General features: G+C 40.7%; 2 protein-coding genes across 3 annotated transcripts in view; one reads left to right on the forward strand and one right to left on the reverse strand.

Moving 5' to 3' along the window:
* Positions 1-9,568, forward strand: part of PARP14 (poly(ADP-ribose) polymerase family member 14) — a 44,135-nt gene extending 34,567 nt beyond the window's left edge. Inside the window, exons 14-17 of the mRNA XM_068987998.1 lie at positions 1,127-1,726; positions 3,184-3,317; positions 8,599-8,773; positions 9,116-9,568. Of these exons, the coding sequence (XP_068844099.1) occupies positions 1,127-1,726; positions 3,184-3,317; positions 8,599-8,773; positions 9,116-9,405 (1,199 nt within the window). The 3' untranslated portion in view covers positions 9,406-9,568. The remainder of the gene's footprint in view (positions 1-1,126; positions 1,727-3,183; positions 3,318-8,598; positions 8,774-9,115) is intronic.
* Positions 9,569-18,899: 9,331 nt separating this feature from the next.
* HSPBAP1 (HSPB1 associated protein 1) overlaps positions 18,900-27,351 on the reverse strand; it is a 54,637-nt gene continuing 46,185 nt past the window's right edge. Inside the window, exons 6-8 of one of the 2 annotated variants that reach the window (XM_068980724.1) lie at positions 22,551-22,634; positions 19,664-19,774; positions 18,900-19,537 (exon numbers count right to left, since the gene is read on the reverse strand). In XM_068980724.1, the coding sequence (XP_068836825.1) occupies positions 19,004-19,537; positions 19,664-19,774; positions 22,551-22,634 (729 nt within the window). In that variant the 3' untranslated portion in view covers positions 18,900-19,003. The remainder of the gene's footprint in view (positions 19,538-19,663; positions 19,775-22,550; positions 22,635-27,351) is intronic. The other variant, XM_068980733.1, reaches the window with a different exon arrangement.

Raw genomic sequence — 27,351 nt, forward strand, 5'->3', positions numbered from 1 at the left:
AGGGATTTTCTTGGTGGTCCAGTGAAATTAAAAGTCTGCTCTTCCACTGCAGGGGGCACAGGTTTCATCCCTGGCTGGGGAACTAAGATCCCACATGCCATGTGGCATGGCGAAAAAGAAAAAAAGGATTAAAGACTCAAGTACTAAAACTGCCCATAAAACTTACAGAAAAAAAAATAGGGGAAAATAAATGATAAAAAAAAAAGATAAGAAATAACAATTGTTGGTGAGGATGTGGAGAAAAGGGAAAACTTGTGCTCTTTTGGTAGGAATGTAAATTGGTACAGCCACTGTGGAAAACAGTATGGAAGTTCCTCAAAAGATTAAAAATAGAAATACCATATGCTCTAGCAATTCCATTTCAGGGTATTTATCTGAAGGAAATGAAATCACTTCCTTGACTCCATGTTCATTGCACCATTGTTTTCAGTAGCCACAACATGGAACCATTGAAAGCTGGATTATAAAGAAGATGTTATATTTGTATTTCATTAAATATATATGTAATGAAATATTACTCATCCTGTCCCTATTTGAAAGGAGGATACATCCTGTCCCTATTTGAAAGCTAGGCTTTTCCCACCTTCAAAGTAGCTTTTAAAACACCAGTACTCTCAAGAGGGAGGGGAGATGTATATATATATATGTACATATATATATATAATGTAACATTATATATAAAATAAAATATTAATATTATATATATAATGAAATATTACTCAGCCATAAATAAGAAGGAAATCCTGCCACTTGCAACAACATGGTTGGACCTTGAGGACATTATGATAAGTGAAATAAGACAAAGAAAGACAAATACTCAATGATAGCCCTTATATGTGGAATCTTTAAAAAAAATACTGAACTCATAGAAGACAGACTGATGATTGCCAGAGGCAGGGTGGGTGGTCATGGTGGGCAGAGGGGAATGAAAGGTGGGTGAAATGGGTAAAATTGGTCAAAAGAGTAAAAACCCATGCAGTTATAAGATAAGCAAGTCCTGGGAATGTAATGTATAGCATGGTGACAAAGAAAGAAAGAAAGGAAAAAAGAGGGATGGAGAAGGAAAGAAAGAAAGGAAGGAAGAGAGAAAGAAAAATAGCTAATCTTCTTTTCTTTTCTTTTTTAGCATTTTTGGGCTTCTCAAGTAAATCTCCCAAAAAACAGACTCTGGTTTTAGAAAAGAAAACAGAATTAGCAGTTTTTCAGGTATGTGGTAAAAATGTAAAAAATGTGGAAGATGCTGTCTTGTGGATACAGGACCTCATTCAAAAGGAACAGTGTCCCTACTCCAGTGAAGATGAATGTATCCAACACTTTGATACAAACGAATATAAAGAATTGGATGAGCTTCAGAAGAAGCTAAATATTTCCATTTCCTTGAACCATGAAAGACCTTTGATTGAGGTTTCTGGAATTACCAAAGATGTGATGCAGGCTAGAAATGCAATTGAGGACATGATCAAGAGAGTTAGATTGTCCAAAGAACAGGAGTCTCTGGCAGATCGTACCCGCGATTTTGTAGAATGGCAATATGAGGACAGTAATAATAAACTTCATAGTTTTGACAAAATAACCAACATGCAATTGGAGGATGCAAAGAAACAAAAGAAAAAGACAATTGATGTCAAAATCAATCATCAGAGCTACACAGTGGACTTGAGGACATACGTTGCTACAGATGCAAAAGGAAACAGCTTATCTGTTCAGCGCCATACAAAATCTGAAGGTGACTCAAACTTTCATGCTTGCTCTCCATTACTTTCTGCCTGTGTTGTGTGTTGTACATTCATCAAAATGTTGTTCAAGTAGATAAAATCCAAGTAACCCTCATGGAAGAAAATAGAAAACTTGGTCTCTGGGTTGAAGGAGCTTACACTTTGGCCAGGAAAATACAGCAAGGGTGCACCCAACAGCTGATCATTTTCTTCATGGTAGCAATAGTGAAACGTTGTATTTGTTCTTATCTGTGCAGTTTATAAACTTCCCGGAGTCAGTTTTGCTGGCGGGGGTTGGGGGTAATGGCTGCTTCAGTCAGGAAAGGGAATGCCGTGGGCTGTAAAGTAGCCTAAGGCTTTCTAGAACAAAAGGAAAACAGAGCGGGCCTTCGGAGTCTGTGACTAATGACTGAGTGGATGGGGAGCCTGTAGGGTCTCCCAGAAGTCACTTTCTCCTCTGCCTGAGGATAAGAATCCTTGACACAAACATCAGGAAGCAGCCTTCAAGGTTCCCGAGAAGGGAAAGCTTGTCTTGTGTAGACAGCTATTCCTGCCTTTGAACCACAAAATTCCCCCGCTGAAAACTACTAAATGGCTTTCAGTACATTGGGAGAGCAATGTGACAGATTCCTCAGACTCTGAGCAACCCTGAGGAAACGACAAGTACAGCAGTCTGTTTAGCAGAAGGGGAGACCGAGCTGCCACCCCCAGCCTGCCACAAAGCTTAACCTGCCACCCACCCAACTCTTAAGGATGCTGTGAGGAATAATGAAAGAATGAATCTGGAGGATGTGGTCGTAGTGGTGAGTTCTGGCAAAGAGCCATGCATTTGTAAGCAAAACATTAATGAGTATTTATTGCAAACATTGTAGGAAAATCGTTTATATTGCAAAATTATTAAATTCTGACGAGAGACTGAGCGGAATATGGGGCTGAGTTATACTACACCAAGAGTTCTCAAATCTGAGCCTGATCAAACCTGTAAGATGCAGGTTCTACCCTCAGAGATTTTGATTCCGCAGATCTGTGGGAGCTTTTTTTGTTTGTTTGTTTGTCTTTGTTGTTGTTTTTGGCTGCGCTGGGTCTTCACTGAGGTGAGGGGGCTCTTTGTTACAATTCGTGGGCTTAGTTGCTCTGCAGCATGTGGGCTGTTAGTTTCCTGAGCAGGGACTGAACCCGTGTCCCCTGCATTAGAAGATGGAGTCTTATTCAGTGGACCATCAAGGAAGTCTCGGTGAGGGTTTTTTTTTTTTTAAAACAAGCATTAAAGTTGCTTCTGATTTGGATTATCTATGGCTCACATTTTGGAAACGTTCTTCTAGAAAGATAAGAGGCTTCTTGTACACTTCAAATTAGGAGATTGTAAAACAAGAGCACAAATGATAGTTTTTCAAAGCATACCAGGAATATGGACTGTGTAGATGAGGCTTCCCAGGTGCGAGGGAGTTTTCAAATGTCTGTTTTGCAGTTGAGCTGCCTCCATACTGGAGTGATATGAAGCAGCAGAAAGTCTGTGTGGTTGAGCTACAGCCTGATCATCCAGAATACAGAACTGTGGCAAGCAAGTTTCATGTAACCTGTGCACACTTCATCATAGAGAAGGTAAGCCTTCTGCTGACATGGAGATTCTTCATGGTAGAAAAAGGGCTGCCATGGTAAAATACATTTTCATTCACATTTTTTTTACCCAGAATTAGAATATTTTATGGTAATTCGGTTTTAAATTCTAGATCCTACTCCTGTCACTATGATTACTGAGTCATTGAGATTCTTGTGTTAATTAGTACAGTATCACATTAGATTGTAATATGATAACACTATATATTTACTTTGTGAAGCAAGCTAATAAAAATGCCTAAATATGGCTCCTGAGTTGGAGTTGATAACTAGCACGCACAACAAAGAGACACAGGGAGGCTCCTCAGATCAGGATTGTATGCTTCTGCACCACCATTCACAGATCAGCAGTGCCCTCTTCCTTGATAATCCAGTGGTCCTTTCCTTGTTCATTTCCTTTATTTTGGCATCTTCTGCTTTGAAACAGTGGTTTTAAAAGTTTGCTTTTTGAAATTATTTTCTCCTTTGATTGGTAGGGCAATGTTATTTAGATGCTTTCTTCTCCTTCTTTTAACTAATTTTCCTTTCATTATCTCTGGTATGCGTTTCTCCTCTAAACCCCTAATCCTAGCTTACCCACAGATTTATATGTTGCTATCCTGTCTCTGCTGGAGAAGGGAATGGCAACCCACTTCAGTAGTCTTCCCTGGGAAACTCCATGGACAGAGGAGCCTGGCAGGTACAGTCCATGGGGTTGCAAGAGTCGCACACACACGACTGAGCAACTAAACCCTCAACCACCGTTCTGTCTCTGCACTTTACCAAGGATTGTTTTTACTCTTCTCACCTGCAGCTATTATTTCAGTGTTGCTGCTGCTGCTGCTAAGTCGCTTCAGTCGTGTCCGACTCTGTGCAAACCCATAGAAGGCAGCCCACCAGGCTCCCCCATCCCTGCGATTCTCCAGGCAAGAACACTGGAGTGGGTTGCCATTTCCTTCTCCAATGCATGAAAGTGAAAAGTGAAAATGAAGTTGCTTAGTCGTGTCCGACTTAGTGACTCCATGGAAAACCCAGGGGGTTTTCCAGGCAAGAGTACTGGAGTGGGGTGCCATTTCATTGTTGATAGTTCTCAAATCAGCATCACCAATGTAGATCTTTGACTCAAGTCCTGGAACATACTCCCAGTGGCCTAAAAAATATCTCCGCTTGAATATCTGTCTGCTAACTCAATTTCCCTAAAGCTTATCTCATCATTTCCCCTTCCTTCCCACTTTCCGTCCTTGATTCCATCACTTTCTGAGGAAAGCTAGAAACCTTTGAGTACCTTCCTTTCATCCATAATAACAAGTCGTTCAATAAGGCCTGTATTTTCTTTCTCTGCAGATCTTTTTGCACTGCCACCACTCTGTTATTCATGTACTTAAGTGATGATAATAATAATTCAAAAAAGATTTGAAGTGTACTTCAAATAATGTAAATAAGTGAAGAAAACAGACAAAAAAGGAGGGTAGGGAAATTAGTTTCCTAATACGGTTAGTTCCATTAGTTTACAAAAATACATAACATGTATTTTATGAGGTCCTAGATAGTTACTAGAAGAGGCCCTCGAATTTGTCCTTGTGCTTCCTAGTAGACAATGCATAGAAGTAAACACTCAACTTTAAGTTTTATAATGTCTATAAGTCAAAGAGCAAAGCATTTGATTAGGAGACTTAGTTCTCCCTAATACTGAGACTGACTCCTGAGAGAGTTCTCCTGAGAATAAGTACTAGAGAATATCTTCATAGTCATCCTGGCAATGAATTCAATATAAAATTTTATGCCAGTGTATTTTTTTTAGTCTCTCAATATAGGAAGGAGAGGACTAGGTGAGAGAGATTAAGAGGTACAAACTGGCAGTTGCACAGTAGTGGAGTCACAGGTAGGAAGTGTGCAGTGTGGAGAAGATAGTCAGTAATTATGTCACTTCCTTGTATGATGACTGATTGTAGCTACACTTATTATGGTGATCATTTTGAAATACATGGAAGTATTGAATCACTATGTTATATGATAGGAACTAGCATGGTGTTGTAGGTCAGTTATTCTGCAGAAATAAACAGACTCATCATAGAGCAAGAGATAAGATTTGTGGTTGCCAGAGGCAGGGGGTACCAGGAGAGGGAATGGGTTGAAAGGTAGGCAAAAGGTACAAACTTGTGGTTATAAGATAAAGGAGTCCTGGGGATGTCATGTACAACATGATAAGTATAATTAACACTGCTTTCACACACTATGTCATGTGTGATAATTGTTGGGAGAGTGGATCCTAGAGTTCTCATCACAAGGAAAAAAATTGTTTCTATTTCATTAACTTTATATCTTTATGAAATGATGGATGTTCACTGGACTTGCGGTGGTTGTTTCATGATATATTTAAGTCAAATCTCTATGCTGTACACCTTAAACTTATACAGTGCTATGTGCATGGAAACTATATCTTGATAAAATTGGAAGAAAAAATAAGCTTGCCAAATAGATAGATCCCTCTATATAAACCTGTTGAGCAGAACAATTCTATGTGGTACCAAGAAAATATAATTCAAGTACACAGCTCAGTGATGATCTGTTCTGGAGAAGTTTCATTCAAAATACTGGGGGTCGGGCTCTGGCACACTGTGATGAGATGCCAGTTCTAGATTGAGCAGGATTACCCAGTTGACCAGAAATGTTTGCAGTGGGCCCTGAAGGCTTACCATGTGTTGACAGACCTTCACTAGAGAAATGACTTCACTCTTTTGTAGTGGAACCCTTTTGTCAAGTAAAATCTTAAAAAATATATGTATTTATTGTTTGTTTATTTTTGACTGTGCTGGGTCTTTGTTGCTGCATGCAGGTTTTCTCTGCGACGAGCAGGGGCAAGTCTAGTTGCAGTGTGCGGGCTTCTGGTTGCAGTGTCTTCTCTTGCTGAGCAGCACAGGCTCTCGGTGCATGCAGTTCAGTAGCTGGGGTGCACGGGCTCGTGGTTGCCTCTCATGGTCTCTGGAGTTCCGGCTCAGTTCTTGTGGCGCGTGGGCTTTGTTGCCCCACGTATGTAGGAACCTCCTGGACCAGGGATCAAACCCATGTCCCCTGCATTGGCAGGCGGATTCTTAACTTACTGGACTGCCAGGGAAACCCTCAAATAAAATCTTATGTGAAATCTTGGTCTATGACATCAGTAAAAGCAAAGCTTTAGATTGTACCTAAAAGCACCTCTGTGGAGGTATCTGTAGGACAAAAACACTAACATGAAAAATGGGTGGTCTGTCATCCTCCATGACTGTCATGTCTGTGACTAAGAGTTTTTAACACTCATGAACTTCCACCTAGACTCCACAATTCTGTAACATTTGCTTTCTTCCCCCTCGCTGTTTTTCCTGAAACAACTGAAAGTAAGTTGCAGATATCATGACACTCCTAAATATTTCAGCACATGTCTTGTAAGAGTAAAGGCATTGTCCTAAATAGCACAAGTATCATTATCCCCTGTAAGAAAGTTAACCTTTTTATTTAATAATATCCAATAGAGAGTCAATATTCAAATTTCCCCAGTTGGTCAAAAGAGCTTTCTTAGAATGTCCCCTCAACCCCTGCCTCCATCTGGATTCACACATTGCACTTGGTCATTACATTAATATCTCCTTCATCTCTTCTGATCTAGAACAGTACTCCTTCATTTTTAAACATTATTTTTCATGATACTGAAACTTTAGAAGTTTAAGCTAGTTGTGTTGTAGAATATTCCACATTCTGACTATCTTGCCTAGATTCTTTAAGAATCCATGCAGTTTTCTTATAGATTTTAATTTGTTTGATTCCTCATGGAATCATTTAAGTTATTCCTCTGTCCTCTTTATTTCTGGTAAACTTAGAGTTAGGTTGAAAGTCTTGGGCAAATTCAGAGAAGTTTTTGCAAGAATATTTTTTGCAGGTAATGTATCAAACTTTTTATTGAACTATGAGCATAATGTTAAATAATTATCTTTCAATTAAAAATAAATAAATTTTAAAAGAATGGTTTCAAAACTCTATATGAATAAAATTTTAAGGCTTTAAAAAATGAGTAAAATAGGGCTTCCTTGGTGGCCCAGTGTGGTAAAGAATCCACCTACCAACGCAGGAGACATGAGTTTGATCCCCGACCTGGGAAGATACCATATGCTATAGAGTGGCTGAGCACTTGTGCCACAGCTACTGAGCCTGCAGGCCCTAGAACCTGTGCTCCATGGCCAGAGAAGCTACCACAATGAGAAGCCTCACCCCCAGCTAGACAGTGGGCCCCACTTGCCACAACTAGAGAAAAGCCCTTACAGTGACAAAGACCCAGAACCATAAATAAATACAATTATTGTTTAAATGAGTAAAATTTAAAGTAAATGGAAATAAAATGGAAGTGGGGAGTTTGAAGATCAAAAACTTAGTTGTAGGCAAAAGGAAAAATAAAATTTAAGATTATAAATTGGATCAACAAAATACATGATAATGCTGAGACTTGGAACTAGTGGGCAAACTATCTTAAATAAGAAAACCAAAACTGAAAAAATAGATAAAGGCACGTAATAATAGTGTCAGACTTGAATCTTCTTTGAACTAGAAGATTCTGACCACATGGAACCTTTGCCTTGTGCCTAGTCATAAGGGTCCTAGCCCCCTTCGCCCACTCCTCACTCTTTCCCAAGTCAACCTTATGAAACTGCCACTACCTGGTGATTAGGGGAATGTAGAAACTGATCTGAAATCCAAGGCTCAAGGAGTTTCCACCATGATCCTGGAGGCCAAAGAGGACGGTCAGACCATGGCCACTTTGGTCTATAACCAGATCCCCTCCCATTCCACTCTTCCAACTGGACCAGAGATCAATTTTCATTAATTAAAATTTCATTCTTGCCTAGACACTCTAGTTCTTCTCCTCCTGTTAGAACATGGCTAGATAAACCAGTATCCCAGATCTGAGGATGAGTGCAGCCAAGTGACAAAGTGAGATAGATGGCAACAGAAGCAGTTAGAAGCTGGAGAGAGGCTTTGCTCAGCCAAGTTCATATATTGAGGACTTACGATCCTAAACATTGTCTGCTCTCATATGGTGCACAAAAGATGTTGAAAATTAAATTAATATTCTTACCTAGGCCTATTTCTCTGAAACTCTAGACCTAAAAAGATTTCTGAATGCAGAATGTGTCATCTGGCATTGAATTTGCTGTTTATTGTAATCTGTACTTAAGAAAAATAGTGGTCATGTTTCATCTCCTGTATCTTGTCAAGGGCTGTTAGCAGTGACAGGAAATTTTTCCTTATTGACTTGCAGATTGAGAGGATTCAGAATCCAGAGCTCTGGAAACACTATCAGACAAAGAAAAACAACATGGATGCCAAGAATGGCCAGGTGACCAATGAGAAGCTGCTCTTCCATGGGACAGATGCTGCCTCAGTGGCGCTTGTCAACGGAAACGGCTTTAACCGCAGTTACGCTGGAAAGAATGGTAAGGAAGCACATAATCTGGCTGCTTCAAAGGAGGTGTTAGACATGAGAGTCCAAGCTGGCTGGGCACAGCAGGGATGGCATTGTGTTCTCTCATGGTTGGAGGCTATGTGACAATCCAAAGTTTTAGGTTAGACTCAGTATATTTCATCCCAAAGGAGCTGACTGGCCCTCTGGGGTGGAGGAATGATTTTTAAAAATTAAACACACACACAAAACTTTTTAAAAGAGGCTTTAGAGAGAACCGAACGTTATTTTTAACATTATTTGACATGTTGGATCAGTGGGTCAAATTATAAACTAATTGGAAATCCTTAAGGATGGTTTGTTTTTCTCCTCACAGCTGTAGCTTATGGAAAGGGAACCTATTTTGCTGTCAATGCCAGTTACTCCGCCAATGATGTGTACTCCAGACCAGACGCAAACGGGAAGAAGCATATGTACTATGTGCGAGTACTCACTGGATGCTACACACTTGGAAACGCATCATTAATTGTGCCTCCTCCAAAGGACCACCAAAATCCTACTGACTTATATGACACTGTCACAGATTGTCTGCAAAATCCAAATTTATTTGTGGTATTTTATGACTACCAGGCTTACCCAGAGTACCTCATTACTTTTAGACGTTAACATTTTGGTAACCTTTGCAGAAGATATTATTAATCTGTACATATCTAACTGTAAAAGCAAGTAGTAGTTTTTTTTTCTCTCTCTCTTAACAGCTTTTGCTAAGATCAAAGGACCTTTGTCACTGAAATCAGACTTTCTCCAGCCTCTCTTTCATAACTGGAATAAACCTATCTTGAGAGCAATAAATTTGAGAATTTAAATCTGATAACTGTTAGCACTGTGTGTCCTTAATCATGGATATCAAATCTGTAGAAGTACAGGTGTGTCATTTCCTTCCAGGAAGGAGAGAATAACATTAATCTTAAAGGCAGGGGACACGGTGACGCAGTTTCAGCTGCCACTTGCAGACATGTCAGGACCCCATCCTGCTGTGGGGAGCACAGTATTACACCCCATACATGGTGTCATGTCAGGACCCCATACTACTGTGGGGAGCACAGTATAACTAAGTGGGTGGGGCTGCTGTCTTCCCTGGGTGCAGGAATCGTGTCTAATTTTTTTTATCCCTGGGCTGAGGTGTATGCCTAATGTACAATGGATGCTCTACAAGTGTTTCATAAACTAAGAATGAAGAAGTCCCAGTCAGACTCCTGAGCAACAGGAACCATCTCTTCAACACCCTTGACTTATTGTCTCTTTGCTGCAAACTGAAGAGATTCCATCACAGGGAATTGTATTCTTCTCAAATCAGCTGGGACACATGGCACTGCTCTGGTCAGGGCTCTGGGACTGCAGTGTTGCCGTACCCTGCACAGGCCAGGGGCTGGGGTCTAGCTTGGGGACTAGGTGAATCATGTCCCATGGAGTTGTGCAGTATAGCAGCCCTGTCTCCAACTGGTCCTTTTTCATGATGAACCCAAATCGGCCTTCCTGTAACTTCTATTTGTGGTCTTAGTTCTGCCTAGCAGAAAAAAAAAGGGGATAATGCCTGCTGTGTCTTCAGGATGAAACCCTTATATTAAATTAATCTAAGTGTGTTAAATAGCTTATTTTCCTTGGCAGCCTAGCTTTTGATGATTTTAAAGCCTTGGGCATAAATAAACCAAAGGAATTAAGCAGTCATTTTACTAATTTGCTAACTCCCTATCTATTGGATAGTAATGAAAGTTTCTTTTATAACTTCCCTAAGTAAATTTCAGATTCAAACATTATTTGAGTGCCTAACTGTACCACGTAGTATAATAGGTGCTTTCATACAGTGTTTATTTTATTCCCCCAACACTTTTTTAAGAATTATATCCCCATTTTAAAGTTGAGGAACAACATCACTCATTATCAGAGAAATGCAAATCAAAACCACAATGAGGTACCATTTCACACCAGTTAGAATGGCTGCTATCCAAAAGTCTACAAGCAATAAATGCTGGAGAGGGTGTGAAGTGCCGGGGTCCAGCCCCCACAGGATCCAGGGAAACCCTCAGGAGAAATGGCGTTGGTGAAGAAAATGATTTAGAGAGAGATAAAGAAAGAATGTTGTAGATAAGAAAATAGAGGAGAGCAAGAAAAAAAAAGACACGGGGGAACCAGGCTTTCGTGGAACTGATCCTGGTCCATCCCTTTTTTTTCAGGGATGCTTTTATACCTTGACTTGTACATAGAGGGAAATGAAAGATGCAAAGTCATACAGAGTCAGCCCAAACATTACATCCGTTTTGTCTTTATCAAAACCAGGATTTTTTCTGCATCCCTTTCCCATAAACAATATTGTGTACATTATCTTCTGGCCTTGGAGGCCTGTGAACGTTTTATGAACCTCTTTTGATAAAGGCTGCACAACCAGAAAACTTATTTTCCCTTGAAATGTTTTTTCTTTATATTTCTAATCTATGTCAGCCTCAGAAAATGCTAAACAGAGTTACATTTCTCACGGAGCAAAGGTGCAGTGAGTTACAACAAAGAAAGAACCAATTAGCTCAAAGGTCTGATGTGGTTAATTCCAAGGTTACGCTTGTTTTTCTTACATTCCAACTATGTTAACTAATGCACTCCCAGGTGCACAGTGGATAAGAGATATGGGAACTTAGCAACAAGCATTGGCCCAATAATGAAATCCTACACCAGCACTACTCTAATAGTTTTTAACTCTTTGAAAGGCTCTATGTTTTAGGCTTCCCGTGCCTCTCACAGTTGGGAGGCTGTAAATAATCATATGTGTAGCTGCAAGAGTTTGGATAAACCTGCCAAGCAAGCTAAAATGTTAACAGAGGGGGTTTGATTTGAAATATTCCTCTCATGTCCAGGAGACTTATTAGCTAGAGCCCTAAGTTGATTTTCTCCAGGGAAAGGTGGTCGGGGATAGCCCCTGTATGTCAGGAGAGTTGGTGAAAGGCATAAAATAGTAAGACAGACAGATTCTGGTTTAGGGGTAGATGCTCGAGCAGGTCTAGGGAGCCCCTCGAGTCCTGAAGTCTTGCTTAACAGTTCTCTTCCACATGACCTTGTCATGGGTGGGATCTCCTGTGCTGGCTCCCGGCAGTGGAGAAAAGGGAACCCTCTTACACTGTTAGTGGGAATGCAAACTAGTACAGCCACTATGGAGAACAATGTGGAGATTCCTTAAAAAACTGGAAATTGAACTGCCTTATGACCCAGCAATCCCACTGCTGGGCATACACACCGAGGAAACCAGAATTGAAAGAGACATGTGCACCCCAATGTTCATCGCAGCACTGTTTATAATAGCTAGGACATGGAAGCAACCTAGATGTCCATCAGCAGATGAATGGATAAGAAAGCTGTGGTACATATACACAATGGAGTATTACTCGGACATTAAAAAGAATACATTTGAATTAGTTCTAATGAGGTGGATGAAACTGGAGCCGATTATACAGAGTGAAGTAAGCCAGAAAGAAAAACAACCAATATAGTATACTAACGCGTATATATGGAATTTAGAAAGATGGTAACGATAACCCAATATACGAGACAGCAAAAGAGACACAGATGTATAGAACAGTCTTTTGGACTCTGTGGGAGAGGGAGAGGGTGGGATGATTTGGGAGAATGGCATTGAAACATGTATATCATATAAGAAATGAATCGCCAGTCCAGGTTCGATGCATGATACAGGATGCTTGGGGCTGGTGCACTGGGATGACCCAGAGGGATGGTACGGGGAAGGAGGAGGGAGGGGGGTTCAGGATGGGGAACACGTGTACACCCGTGGCAGATTCATGTTGATGTATGGCAAAACCAATATGATATTGTAATTAGCCTCCAATTAAAATAAATAAATTTAAATTAAAAAAAAAAAAGTTGAGGAAACTGATGCTTAGAGCATAAGAAGCTTCCTTGCCTGAGGTCCCCTGCATAATAGCCCTGAGAGCCAGCGACTGAATCTGGGTCTCTGTGTCATCAAGCCTCTTGATCTTCCTACTGTAGAACATGGCCTCTAGGTTAATGTTACTGACTCAGGATCATCTGACAATGTGTGTATTATCCTCATATTTCCGTGGCCTTGACCTTTCTGGCTTTGGTTTTCACTGTAGAGGCTCTTCATTTTGAAGTTCTGAAGGCCAAGAGGCCAGAGCTATATCCATGGGGAGCCAGGACAGATGGTGAACTTGGATGGTAGGGGTCACCAGGAGGATAAAGGCACTCTTTCTTGGCCTCCGGGAGCAATACCTGCACTTCAAGTAGAGGAGGTTGAGGAGCCATAGTGGCCGCTTCATTAAACACAGACATCTTGAAATTTTTCTTGCTGTTGCTGTTTTTTAAGTGGATTGGCAAAGACTCCTTATTGCTTAGGAGTGGCTTCTTAGTCACTGGCATCTGAACTTGGGCTTGGCAGTGAATATAAGAAATAAAATGGAGAGGTCTGCTCTCTTACTTGTTCCCCAGTGGTTTGGTTAACTTAGGCAAGGCTGAATATCAGGGTGTACTGCACCAAGTGTGACAGTGATGCAGCCCAGAAATGTCACAGTTACCCTCAATCTAAGGAATGCATTATACGACAAATGGGACATGGCCAATATTATAATAACTATGTATGGAGTATAACTTTTGAAAACTGAACAACTCTACTGTATATATGTAACAGTATATATATATATATATATATATATATATATAACAAATAATATTGTACATCAACTATACTTCAATAAAATTTTTTTACAATAAATATCATTTCTTTCTTTTTGAATAAAATACTTGGAAGATGTTATTTGGTGATTAAATGTCTTTATCCTTAAGGGCAAATACGGGAGAGCCTGATTATAAACACAGGCCACTGCTGATAAAAGACCACAATTAAACATGATAGCATCAAGAGATCCTCAGAGTATTAATAACATTCAACTGAAAGTTACAGGAAGTACACAGTACAGCTTTAGCTCAGCAAATCTGAAGGGCACATTTGCCCTTCAGTATTTAGCAGTAGCCAAATTCTGGAGCTATTTAGTAAAGAGAGCTAATTTTATAGTAAGGAGCTATTTAGCAGTAGCCCCTGCTAAAACAAGCCCGCTTTGAGCCTGTGTTAGGTCTTGATGGTCTACTCCAGGGCCAGAGATTCTTAAACTTTTTTGCTATTTGAAGCACCTGAGGTGCTTGCTGAGAATGCAAATTCTGGCCCATCCCAAAGGAGTCAGATTCTATGGCTCTCTAGAATGGTACCCAGATAGCTGCATCCTCAGTAAGCCCCTCAAATGATTCTGATATTCCTCATAATCAGAGCTGTTTAGGACTTTCATGGGTCTTAGGCACCTTTACCTCTGTGGGCCCCTTACTCCATGAAGTTGCTACTGCATTGGTATAACCATGAATATATCAAAGTTGGATTCTTTTTTTTTTTTTTAAGAAACTAAAACATTTTTGTAGACCTTAAAAGCTCAGGGGCGTTAGCCATTGTGCCTACCAGATAGGTCACCCTGCTAATACCTGGATACTGTAACTTTAGGTGTAACAACGTCAATCCCCCTAATCTCTGGATGGGGCTTCCCAGGTGGCACTAGTGGTAAAGAACCCACCTGCCAATGCAGGTGATGTGAAAGATACGGTTTCGATCTCTGGGTCGGGAAGATCCCCTGGAGAAGGGCATGGCAACCCACTCCAGTACTCCTGCCTGGAGAATCGGTCAAAGTATTTAAAATTCATTTCACTCATTTGGGCATGCTTATCTGAGAAATACAGGATGAAATGGACCCCTACTTGGTGACTGACAACCCCTCTCTTTCATTATCTTTTCTCCCTCTTATAATCCCCATTTGCAGATAGTCAGGATCTCTTTCTGTGTCATAATCTCTATCTCTATAAAATGAAGATATTATCTCCCAACACCCATTTACATTTAGAATCCATTCACATCAATGTCTTAACTCTCTCCCCAGGCCTCTGCATGCCAAAGACCTTTAACAGAATTCAGTACGTTGACTCAGAACAGCTTTCAAACTTTTCCGACCCCAACCTACACTAAGAAGTACATTTTACGTCAGGCCTAGTACACATACAGATGTAACTGAAAATATTATGAAATATACTTACTCTGAAAAAATGCTTCCTGGACAGTTTCACAAAATACATTTACTACCGAATTCACTGAAATTATGTACTCTTTCATTAAAAAAAATCCTGGCCTCACCCACCAAATTGATTTTATGACTCACTGAATGATGCTGAAGCTGAAACTCCAGTACTTTGGCCTCCTCATGCAAAGAGTTGACTCATTGGAAAAGACTCTGATGCTGGGAGGGACTAGGGGCAGGAGGAGAAGGGGACGACAGAGGATGAGATGGCTGGATGGCATCACTGACTCGATGGATGTGAGTCTGAGTGAACTCCGGGAGTTGGCAATGGACAGGGAGGCCTGGCGTGCTGCGATTCATGGGGTCGCAAAGAGTCGGACACGACTGAGCGGCTGAACTGAACCAAACTGAACTGAATTGAATGGGTCATCCATGGAGTCACAAAGGGTCAGACATGACTTAGTGACTGAACAATAATGGGTCACAATCTACAACTTGAAAAGCAATGCTCAAAGAAGTAACAAAGACAGTGAAATATTTCGGAGGGAGGGGGTGAGGGAAATCTCCGTGAAGAAGGATATGTGGGAATTCTGGGGGAGGGAGGGGTGCATGCATGCTCAGTTGTGTTGATTCTCTGAAACTCCATGAACTATAGCCCACCAGGTTCCTCTGTCCATGGAGCTCTCCAGGCAAGAACACTGGAATGGGTTGCCATTTCCTATTCCAGGGGATCTTCCCAACTCAGAAGTTGAACTTGTGTCTCTTGCATCTCCTGCACCAGCAGGTGGATTATCACTGAACCACCTGGGAAGCCCATGAGGGAAGGGGTGAGGCAATTTTGAGTGAAGGAGGGTGTGGGGGAGCTCTCAGTGTAGGGAGGTGTAAAAAAATGTATCTGAAGACAAGGACATGTCTCTTTCTGCAATAGGGATATATCTACTACAGATGGGGCTTCCCAGGCGGCTTAGTGGTAAAGAATCCACCTGCCAATGTGGGAGACCAAGGAGACATGGGTTTGGTCCCTGGGTTGGGAAGATCCCCTGGAGAAGGGAATGGCAACCCACTCCAGTATAGTTGGACATGACTGAGCGAATGAGCATGCATGGAGTGCTACAGAAAACAGACATCTTATACTTAGCCACAACATCCTCTGCCCCAGTGATTTTGATGGAGGTCTCCTTTTTAAAGTTATTAGTCGCTCGGTCGTGTCTGACTCTCTGTGACCCCCATGTACTATATATAGCCCACCAGGCTTTTCTGTCCATGGGATTCTCCAGGCAAGGATACTGGAGTGGGTTGCCATTCCCTTCTCCAGGGGATCTTTCCAACCCAGGGATCAATCCCAAGTCTCCCCACACTGAAGGCAAATTCTTCACTGTCTGAGCCACCAGGAAAGCCTCCTTTAAAAAAAATCTACTCAAATATTTAAGGAGCACCTACCACATGCTGGGCACTGATCAAGGCTCTGCAAATACACAATAATCAAAACCAAACTCTCATGCAGTGACATTCTAGTTGTAGGAAGATATACAACAATCAAATAATTAGGTATACAGTGTGAGATAGTGGTGAGTGCATCCTCCAGGTGGACCTGGAGGAATCAACCTGCCTGACTTCAGGCTCTACTACAAGCTACAGTCATTAAGACAGTATAGTACTGGAACAAAGACAGAAATATAGATTAATGGAACAAAACAGAAAGCCCAGAGATAAATTCACGCACCTATGGACACCTTATCTTTGACAAACGGGGCAAGAATATACAATGGAGAAAAGACAATCTCTTTAACAAGTGGTGCTTGGAAAACTGGTCAACCACTTGTAAAAGAATGAATCTAGAACACTTTCTAACACCATACACACAAATAAACTCAAAGTGGATTAAAGATCTAAATGGAAGACCAGAAACTATAAAACTCCTAGAGGAAAACATAGGCAAAACACTCTCCGACATAAATCATAGCAGGATCCTCTATGACCCACCTCCCAGAGTAATGGAAATAAAAGCAAAAATAAACAAATGGGACCTAATTAAAATTAAAAGCTTCTGCACAATGAAGAAAACTATAAGCAAGGTTAAAAGACAGCCTTCAGAATGGGAGAAAATAATAGCAAATGAAGCAACTGACAAAGAATCTCAAAAATATACAAGCAGCTCCTGCAGCTCAATTCCAGAAAAATAAACGACCCAATCAAAAAGTGGGCCAAAGAACTAAACAGGCATTTCTCCAAAGACGACATACAGATGGCTAATAAACACATGAAAAGATGCTCAACATCACTCATTATCAGAGAAATGCAAATCAAAACCACAATGAGGTACCATTTCATGCCAGTCCGAATGGCCGCTATCCAAAAGTCTACAAGCAATAAATGCTGAAGAGGGTGTGGAGAAAAGGGAACCCTCTTACACTGTTGGTGGGAATGCAAACTAGTACAGCCACTATGGAGAACAATGTGGAGATTCCTTAAAAAACTGGAAATTGAACTGCCTTATGACCCAGCAATCCCACTGCTGGGCATACACACCGAGGAAACCAGAATTGAAAGAGACATGTGCACCCCAATGTTCATCGCAGCACTGTTTATAATAGCCAGGACATGGAAGCAACCTAGATGTCCATCAGCAGATGAATGGATAAGAAAGCTGTGGTACAAATATGCAATGGAGTATTACTCGGACATTAAAAAGAATACATTTGAATTAGTTCTAATGAGGTGGATGAAACTGGAGCCTGTTATACAGAGTGAAGTAAGTCAGAAAGAAAAACACCAATACAGTATATTAACAAATATATATATGGAATTTAGAAAGATGGTAATGATGACCCTATATGCAAGACAGCAAAAGAGACACAGATGTATAAACAGTCTTTTGGACTCTGGGAGAAGGCGAGGGTGGGATGATTTGAGAGAATAGCATTGAAACATGTATATATTAAAAAAAAAAGGGCCAAAGACCCTACAGAAGGGTCTTTTTTCAGACCATTCTTTTCTTGGGCATGTTCACCTCCCTTCCTCCTTTCTTCCAGAAAGCCAGCACTCTCTTGGGATTTATTGATACCCTCAGTTTGAAAAGTAAGAAGGATGAGACCAATAGTGAATCTTCTTAAAAGGTGACTTTGTGTATATTTTCTATGTGTTTTTTATGAATGGTTACTGAGATCAATCTCAGTTTTTTAAATTCTTACTTGAACAGTAATGATAATAATTATCCCTACATCTTGCAAATGTAATGAGAGTGGGATGAAGTTGACGAAACAAAGCTTTTTGTTAGTTTCAGGAGTCAGCAGCATTTGGTTATTTTTATTGCAGGGCTGTTGTCCTTAGTTGTCCCAGCTCCTTCCACAAAGAGGCCCCCACCTACTTTTCTCCTGATGGGTACTCTACTGTGGAGCACAGCGGTTAACCAGTGAGAATCCTACACACATGAGAAGTGTGGTCACTTCAGGTCAAGGCGAGAATTCACCCTGCATTTGAATTTAGAGGTTGGCAATTTAGTACAATCACAAATTGTCCCACATCACCTTACTACATAGAGTCAAAAATACCTATTGAAATGAGCAACTGCAATCCCTCCCCCCGCCAAAAATAACAAAAGATAGAATTCTCCCAGTGGATGCCTTTGATCTATTAAAAAGTTAGCAAACTTCTTCTATAAGGAGTTCCAGTGAGTATTTCCAGCTTTGTAAGTCATACTGCCTTTGTAACGACTCAACTCTGCCACTGTAACCCTAAAGCAACCACAGACAATATGTAAATGAATGGTATGGCCGTGTTTCAATACAACTTTATTTACAAAAACAAGCAGGAGGCTGACCCCTGCTTGAGGCTGATGCAGAGACTACTTCCTGTTGAGAACACCAGGAGCTTACATTTGAGACAGGCTGAAGGTATGAGATGGGAGAGGCAAGGCAAAGGCGCTGAGGACAGAGGCATACAAATAACAAAGAGCCAGGCTGTCCAAAGAGCAACATGTATGCCAGAAGGTGGCAAGAGACTAAAATTCAATTAGGTGAGAACAGTACATTTTAAGCATGTGCAAACTGAACTTTTGCTGGTTCATCTTTTATTTAAAAACTACATTAAAGATATTCTTAAAACAGTATTTAAAAAATCATTTTCTATCAGAATCACATACTTCTTCCTTGAATCAGAAGTTGTGCCACTAGCCTGGTTACCTGTGGATTCACCAAGCAGTCCAGCAAGTCATCTGTAGAAACGAATGTTTGGGAAAGGGCCACAGTCCTATCTGAGGCAATCTGTCCCACAACTGCATTCTCACTCTCACTCATCATTCGTTGCCTCTTGGTATTAGGCAGTTTTCCAAAGGATTTTCCATTTTTGCTGACAAAGTCTTCACCATCATTTTCAAATATGCCTCCTCTTTCTGAAGATGGTTCTTGTGAACCTGGTGTGACAGGTACCAGATCAAGACCGAAAGGCCTTGCTGCCTCCTGTTTCACTGTTTCCGAGCTTACCGTGTGGCTCCCAGCTTGTTCTACCCCCACGCAGCTGTGCACATCTAACTCCTCCTTTATCGTGCACTCTCTGTTGGTTCTCAGTGCTTGGGTTCCTACCACTTCAGATGTTCCATGATGATTTAGAAAAGCAGAGACGGCCCCATTTAAGTAGTGACAGTTGGCTTCATGGGATGTTTCCTCAAGCTAGGGAAAAAGAAAAACTCTTTAAAATGGTTATACATACTTACATAAATTGGAAACAAGCGTTCTTGTCAGAGTTGGTTTATCACAGGATAGTAACTGCCATGATGAAAAGTGGAAGAGACCTACCTCAGTTGGGTTTAACCAAGCTCTGGTATTGTGTGGATTTTCTGCAGTTTTCAGGGCACACACAAGCATGCGGGTGATTGCCTCTTCTACCCGGGCTTGGTGGTCCTCTTCCTAAGTCAAGGTTAAAAAAAGAAGACGTAGGTTTTCATTTGTCTCTGGGTCTCACTGCTTGAAACAGAGGAGAGTCTCTGAGTTGTGTGTTTCGTTCTTTCATCAACACAAGCTTTGTTACTGAAGGAATGAATATGCTGTTGGCAGACCACGACTTTTCTGTATTAACTCTCTTCTGCCACCTAGAGAGAGTTGCAGAATATTTCACCAACTAAATTTAAGCACGGGTCCTGCCTATAAGACAGAGGCCTTAAGTATGAGTCACCTGTGATATTTTCTTCACCATTTTCCAGTCTCTGACATGTTTAAAGTTTCTTTTTAAAAGTATCCCATAAAAATGAATAATCCCAGTAGAGGATTATTTTGACAAGCTAATTTTTTGAGGAATGGGAAAAAATTTTTAATAAACATTCTTGGTTGGATGGCATTGCTGATGCAATGGACATAAAACTGGGCAATCTCCAGGAGATGGTGAGGGACAGGGAAGCCTGGCGTGCTATAGTCCATGGGGTTGTGAAGAGTCAGACACGACTTGGTGACTGAACAACAACAACAAACATTCTTGGCCACAAGAGGAGAAGGCTAATATCTATCTTAAGGCCAAGTATCTATCTATCTATTGTATCTTAAGATACAATAAATATAAACTATGGCAATCATGATAAACTACATTAAAATTAGTAACTTTTGTTCATCAAAAGACACCATAAAGGAAATAAAGAAGCCAGATGTCTGTAACATATATAACTGATTGCAAAATATATAAAGAATCTGCACACATCAGTAAGACAAATGACCCATTTTTTTTTAAATGGGCAAAACCCACGAAGACAAACATGTCAAAAAAAGAACAATTATATGAGTAATAAACACATGAAAATAAGCTTAGCCTCATTAATAATCAGGGAAATGCAAATCAAGAAACCCATGAAACTGGCAAAAGAGAGTCTGATAATTCCAAATGATGGAGAAATGTCAAATAATTGACAGAAATCTTATACATTGATGGTGAGAATGTATGCTGACAGACATTTAGAAAACATGCAGGCATTATCTTATAAACTTGAGTACTGTATACCCTACAGACGGCAATTCCACTTCTAGATATATACACATTCTCTGGAGAAACTCTTGCACATGTATACAAGAATATTCTATTTATAAAAGCAAAAAGCTAAAAGCAACCTAATTATCCATCAACAGAAAAATGAATCAATAAACTATGGTACATTAACACTAGAGGATATTATTACACCACAGTGAAAATGAATGACCAGCTACATGCGACAACAGAGAGGAATACTAGAGGAATATTAGAAACACAGAGGAATATTAGAAATATAATATTAAATAAAAAAAAAAAGCAAATCCTCAAGATGAGATACCACTTCTCACTAGGATGGCTATAATAAAAAAATACAGATAACAAATGTTCATAAGGATGTGGAGAAATCAGAATCTTCATACCTTGTTGGGGGAATGTAAATGGTACACTGCATTGGAAAATAGCAATTTCTGCCAATTCCTCAGAAGATTAAATCTAGAGTTACCAGATGGTTAATTTTATGAGTCAACTTGGGTAGGCTATGGCGACCAACTGTCTAGTCAAACACTATTCTAGATGTCACTGTGAAGATATTTCACAGATGTGATTAACATTTATAATCAGCTGACTTTAAGTAAAAGGAGATTATCCTCAATAATGTAGGTGGACCTCATCTGATCAGCTGAAGGTTTTAAGAGCAAAATTTAAGGTTTCTTGGAGAAGAAAAAATTCTGCCTCAAGACTGCAACAGAAATCCTAAGCCAGTTTATAGTCTGCCAGCCTATCTTACAGATTCTGGACTCTAGACTGCAACTTGAACTCATCTGAATTTCCAGCCTGCTGGCCTGCCCTGGCTGATGTCCATAGGATCCAGCAACTCCACACCCAGGTATATACTGAAAGAAATGGAAACATACATGCACACGAAACCATGTACATAAATGACAGCAGTAGCATTATTCATAATAGCCAAAAGTAGACACAAGCCAAAGGTCCATCACTGATTAGTGGATAAACAAAATGTGGTATGTCTAAACAATACTCTTTAGCTATAAAAAAAAGGAATGAAGTACTGATACATGCTACTCCATGGATGATTCTTAAAAACAGTATGCTAAATGAAAGACGCCAGCCATGGCTGCAATCAAAGCCTCTGGTTAAAGCATGCGCAGATGCAACACTGCCTCAGGTGGGAGAGACGGACTTGAACATAATCGTAGCCATTCTTTTGTCAAGTGGAGAAGGCAGCCAGGATTAAGCACAACATATTGGAGGGAAAAAGCTTTGGCAGAAACAAAATGATAAAACCTAGCACTGAAAGATTGCTCTGAGAAGATGTGTAAGTCAGGACTGTGAATTGTGCAAGTAGTAATGAGGACCCTGAGCCAAGAAGCAGATATTTCCAGCCCAGATGGTGTAGGATGGGACTAGCACAATGGGACATGTGTGGCAGGTTTAGCCGGGCCCAACACAGTTCTCCTAACAGTCAAAGGAGCAGACCCGGCACACCAACCTCAGGGCGCACTGTGCCCTGAGAAGACAGAGAACAGCGTGTCACAAAAACCCTACTTCCAACCTCAGCATTCACCAACAGAGCACAGAATCCATAACCTATAGCACAGCAAACAAAGTAACACGGGAGTGTTGGTTAAAATTAATCATCAAGTTATAAAGACAGGCACTGAGTATCTTAAAAGCAAGGAGATGGCATTTGTTAGAAAAAGAAAATACCAGCTCAATCCATGAGTTTATACTGACAGTGACAGGATCAATGGATTCCACATAATGCCACCAGTGTCTGGGAACAAACAGAACCTGAAAACCAAACAAAAAATGGTTAGCACAAAACCAAAACATTTTATTTTTATGTCAGAATCAGATCTAAATTGAAGCTGCTAGGGAAAAAAATTCAAATGAATTTATAGCAATATTGTAATAGGAAAGGGAAAAATAAGAAAAAGCTCCCATAATCCTTTTATTCCTTTAAAAAAAAATTAACAAGTTTGCATGTTCTACAAAGGATATTGGCTTCCCTGGTGGCTCAGATGGGAAGATCCCCTGGAGAAGGGAACGGCAACCCACTCCAGTATTCGTGCCTGAAGAATTCCACGGACAGAAGAGCCTGGCAGGCTACAAGTCCGTGGGGTCGCAAGGAGTTGGACACGACTGAGCGACTAACACTTTCACTTTTTCACAAAGGATATTACCAGCTTCTCCAGTCTCTACTCTCCTTTATGCTGGACCGTCTTTGTCTGCATCCAAATCTTGGTAAAGGATTCTGAGATTGTAACTCTTCCTCCTTTCCATCACATAAGAATTATATGAGTTCTGAGAAAGGGCATATGTAAAAATATAGGACATAGTTTCCGACTTCTCACGGTATAAAATCTAGCCAATGAAAAAAAATCTATAGAACAGTGGCATTACATAAGGGTAAATCAGAGGAGTGGACACTGGTGGTAGAGAAGTTCACAAACTAGGGAGGCCAGGGGCAACCTGGATGAAGGAAGTGTGATTTGAACCACGACTAGGAGAGAACGAGGACATGCCAGGAGGGGGGAGTGAGCAAGGGAGGTAGGACTGTCGAGGGATAGCAAGCAGGCCAGTTTTACCACTGCAGAAGGAATAATGGGGAATAAAGTAGGAGAATCAGGTTAGGGCCAGTGGAGGGCCCTGAATTCAGAATGAAGAATCTGGATTTTATATCCTGTAGGCAGTACAAGTTCCTGAGAAGTTCTGAGTAAGTGGATGGTTAAAATAGTGACATTATGGGAGAGTCTGGGAAGGACAGGAGAGTCCTGCAATGGTCCACTTATTAAATTAAATGTTAAGATTTAAATAGGAAGGAACAGCAAACGAAAGCAATGGGCAGAGCCAAGAAGGACTGTATTTGTCCAGACTCACTGCAAGAGTCTGTGAAAGGCCAAGTAGAGTAGATGGAGATGATCTGAAACTTTTGGGTTTGGATTTAGAAAATGGTAGCACTTGCTACAGACAAGGTGGAGATGGGAAGAGAGCTCCTTTCAGGAGAATTAGGCGCTGGAAATGGCCACTACAGCCACTGGATCTAGTCATTAGGAGGTCCTGAATGTCCTATCACAGTTTACTTTCAGTACAGAGAGTACTGAAAGAGAGGTAAGAGAGGGAGCCAGTTCATGGTGGATTCAGGAAAGAGAATGATGTAAAAAAACTGATACAATGGACAGAAATACTCATTGAATTTGGCTAGTAAAGGAGAAGAAAAAAAAAGAATTAGCAGCCACTTCACACCCACTAAAATGGCTATAGTTGTAGTAATATAATAATAGTAATAATATCAATAATAATAAAGGAAGATAACAAGTGTTGGAGAGGATGCAAAGCAATTAGAACCCACAGATTGCTGGTGGGAATGTAAAATGGTGCAGCTGCTATGGAAAACAGTTTGGCAATTCCCCAAAAGTTAAAACACAGAATTAACATATGACCCAGCAATTCCACTGCTACATAAATACCCAAGAGAACTGAAAATACACGCTCTTACAAAACCTTGTACACAAATATTTATAGCAGTATTAGTCATAATAACCAAAAAAGTGGAAACAACCCAAATACCCATCAGGTGTTTAATGGATAAATAAAATGTCTATTCACATAATGGAACAACAGTCAGTTCAGTTCAGTTGCTTAGTTGTGTCTGACTCTTTGCGACCCCATGGACTGCAGCACTCCAGGCTTCCCCATCCATCACAAACTCCCGGAGCTTGCTCAAACTCATGTCCATTGAGTCGGTGATGCCATCCAACCATCTCATCCTTTATTGTCCCCTTCTCCTCCTGCCTTCAATCTTTCCCAGCATCAGGGTCTTTTCAAATGAGTCAGTTCTTCACATCAGGTAGCCAAAGTATTGGAGTTTCAGCTCCAGCATCAGTCCTTCCAATGACTATTCAGGACTGATCTCCTTTAGGATGGACTGGTTGGATCTCCTTGCGGTCCAAGGGGCTCTCAAGAGTCTTCTCCAACACCACAGTTCAAAAGCATCAATTCTTTGGTGCTCAGCTTTCTTTATGGTCCAACTCTCACATCCATACATGATTACTGGAGAAACCATAGCTCTGACTACATGGACCTTCGTTGGAAAAGAAATGTCTCTGCTTTTTAATATGCTGTCTGGATTGGTCATAGCTTTTCTTCCAAGAGCGTCTTTTAATTTCATGGCTGCAGTCACCATCTGCAGTGACTCTGGAGCCCAAGAAAATAAAGTCTGTTACTGTTTCCATTGTTTCCCCATTTATTTGCCATGAACTTAGTTTTTTGAATGTTGAGCTTTAAGCCAACTTTTTCACTCTCCTCTTTCACTTTCATCAAGAGGCTCTTCAGTGCCTCTTCACTTTCTGCCATAAGGGTGGTGTCATCTGCGTATCTGAGGTTATTGATGTTTCTTCCAGCAATTTTGATTTCAGCTTGTGCTTCATCCAGCCCAGCATTTTACATGATGCACTCTGCATATAAGTTAAATAAGCAGGGTGACAATATACAGTCTTGACATACTCCTTTCCTGATTTGGAACCAGTCTGTTGTTTCATGTCCAGTTCTAACTGTTGCTTCTTGACCTGCATACAGATTGCACAGGAGGCAGGTAAGGTGGTCTGGTATTCTCTCTTGAAGAATATTCCCGTTAGTTGTAATCTACACAGTCAAAGGCTTTGGCATAATCAATAAAGCAGAGGTAGACGTTTTTCTGGATCTCTTGCTTTTTCGATGATCCGATGGATGTTGGCAATTTGATCTCTGGTTCCTCTGCTGTTTCTAAATTCAGCTTGAACATCTGGAAGTTCACGGTTTGTATTGCTGAAACCTGGCTTGGAGAATTTTGAGCATTACTTTGCTAGCACCTGAAAGTGAAGTGAAAGTGAAGTCGCTCAGTCGTGTCCAATTCTTTGTGACCCCGTGGACTGTAGCCTACCAGGCCCCTCCGTTCATGGGATTTTCCAGTGAAGAATACTGGAGTGGGGTGCCATTTTCTTCTCCAGGGGATCTTCCTGACCCAGGGATTGAACCGGGTCTCCCACATTGCAGACAGATGCTTTAACCTCTGAGCCACCAGGGAAGCCCCGTGCTAGCATCTGAGATGAGTGCAATTGTGCGGTAGTTTCAACATTCTTTGGCATTGCCTTTCTTTGGGATTGCAATGAAAGCTGACCTTTTCCAGTCCTGTGGCCACTGCTGAGTTTTCCAAATTTGCTGGCATATTGAGTGCAGCACTTTCACAGCATCATCTTTTAGGATTTGAAAGAGCTCAACTGGAATTCCATCACCTCCACTAGCTTTGCTCCTAGTGATGCTTCCTAAGGCCCACTTGACTTTGCATTCGAGGATGTCTCGCTGTAGGTGAATGATTACACCGAGGATGTCTCGCTGTAGGTGAATGATCACACCATTGTCGTTATCTGGGTCATGAAGATCTTTTTTGTATGGTTCTTTTGTGTATTCTTGCCACCCCTTCTTAATATCTTCTGCTTCTGTTAGGTCCATACCATTTCTGTCCTTTATTGTGCCCATCTTTGCATGAAATGTTCCCTTGGTGTCTCTAATTTTCTTGAAGAGATCTCTAGTCTTTCCCATTCTATTGTTTTCGTCTATTACTTTGCATTGATCACTGAGGAAGGCTTTCTTATCTCTCCTTACTATTGTTTGGAACTCTGCATTCAAATGGGTATAGCTTTCCTTTCTCCTTTGCCTTTAGCTTCTCTTCTTCCCTCAGCTATTTGTAATGGAACATATTCATCCATAAAAAAGAATGAAGAGCCAATAACATTCTACAGTGTGGATGACCCTTGAGGAGATTATGCTATGTGAAAGGAGCCGGACATAAGAGACCACAGATTGCACAACTGCACTTATATGAGATGTCCAGAATAAGTAAATCTATAAAGAAAGAAAACAGAGAAGTGGCTGTCAGGGTCTGGGGGGGTAGGTCGATGGGGAGTGACTGCTGACAAGATGAGGAAACAGTCAGACTGTTTGAGCTGGAGCACTCAAGTGTAAAGGAGACAGGAACAGCCAGTGAGAAGGGGACAAAGGAAGGAACACAGGCAGATAAGAGGGATAACCAAGGAATAAAATCTCCTTAAGAGACTAAGGAAACCTGGTAAATGTTAATAAAATATTGGCCCGTAAATGCCAGTGTTGTAGAGGTGATTTTCCCCACTGGGTAGGAGCACTAAGCTCTGAATCTTTGGAGATACTTCAGAGACAGTCAGTTACAAAAGCAGCATCCTTTCTTTCTTAAAAGCAAATCATTCTCAACAAATACTGTATGATATCAATCTACAAAATGATAAAACAAATCTATATACAAAACAGAAACAGACTCACAGACATAGAAAAAAAGCTTATGGGTATCATGTTTGGTTATGGGGGAAGGGATAATTTGGGAGTAGGGGATTAACAGATACAAACTACTGCACTCAGAGTATATAGGTAACAGGGATTTACTGTATAGTACAGAGAACTATATTCAATATCTTTAATAAATTACAATGGAAGATAA

Source organism: Capricornis sumatraensis, chromosome 1, assembly GCF_032405125.1.
Source record: "Capricornis sumatraensis isolate serow.1 chromosome 1, serow.2, whole genome shotgun sequence".
NCBI classification, from domain to species: Eukaryota; Metazoa; Chordata; class Mammalia; order Artiodactyla; family Bovidae; genus Capricornis; species Capricornis sumatraensis.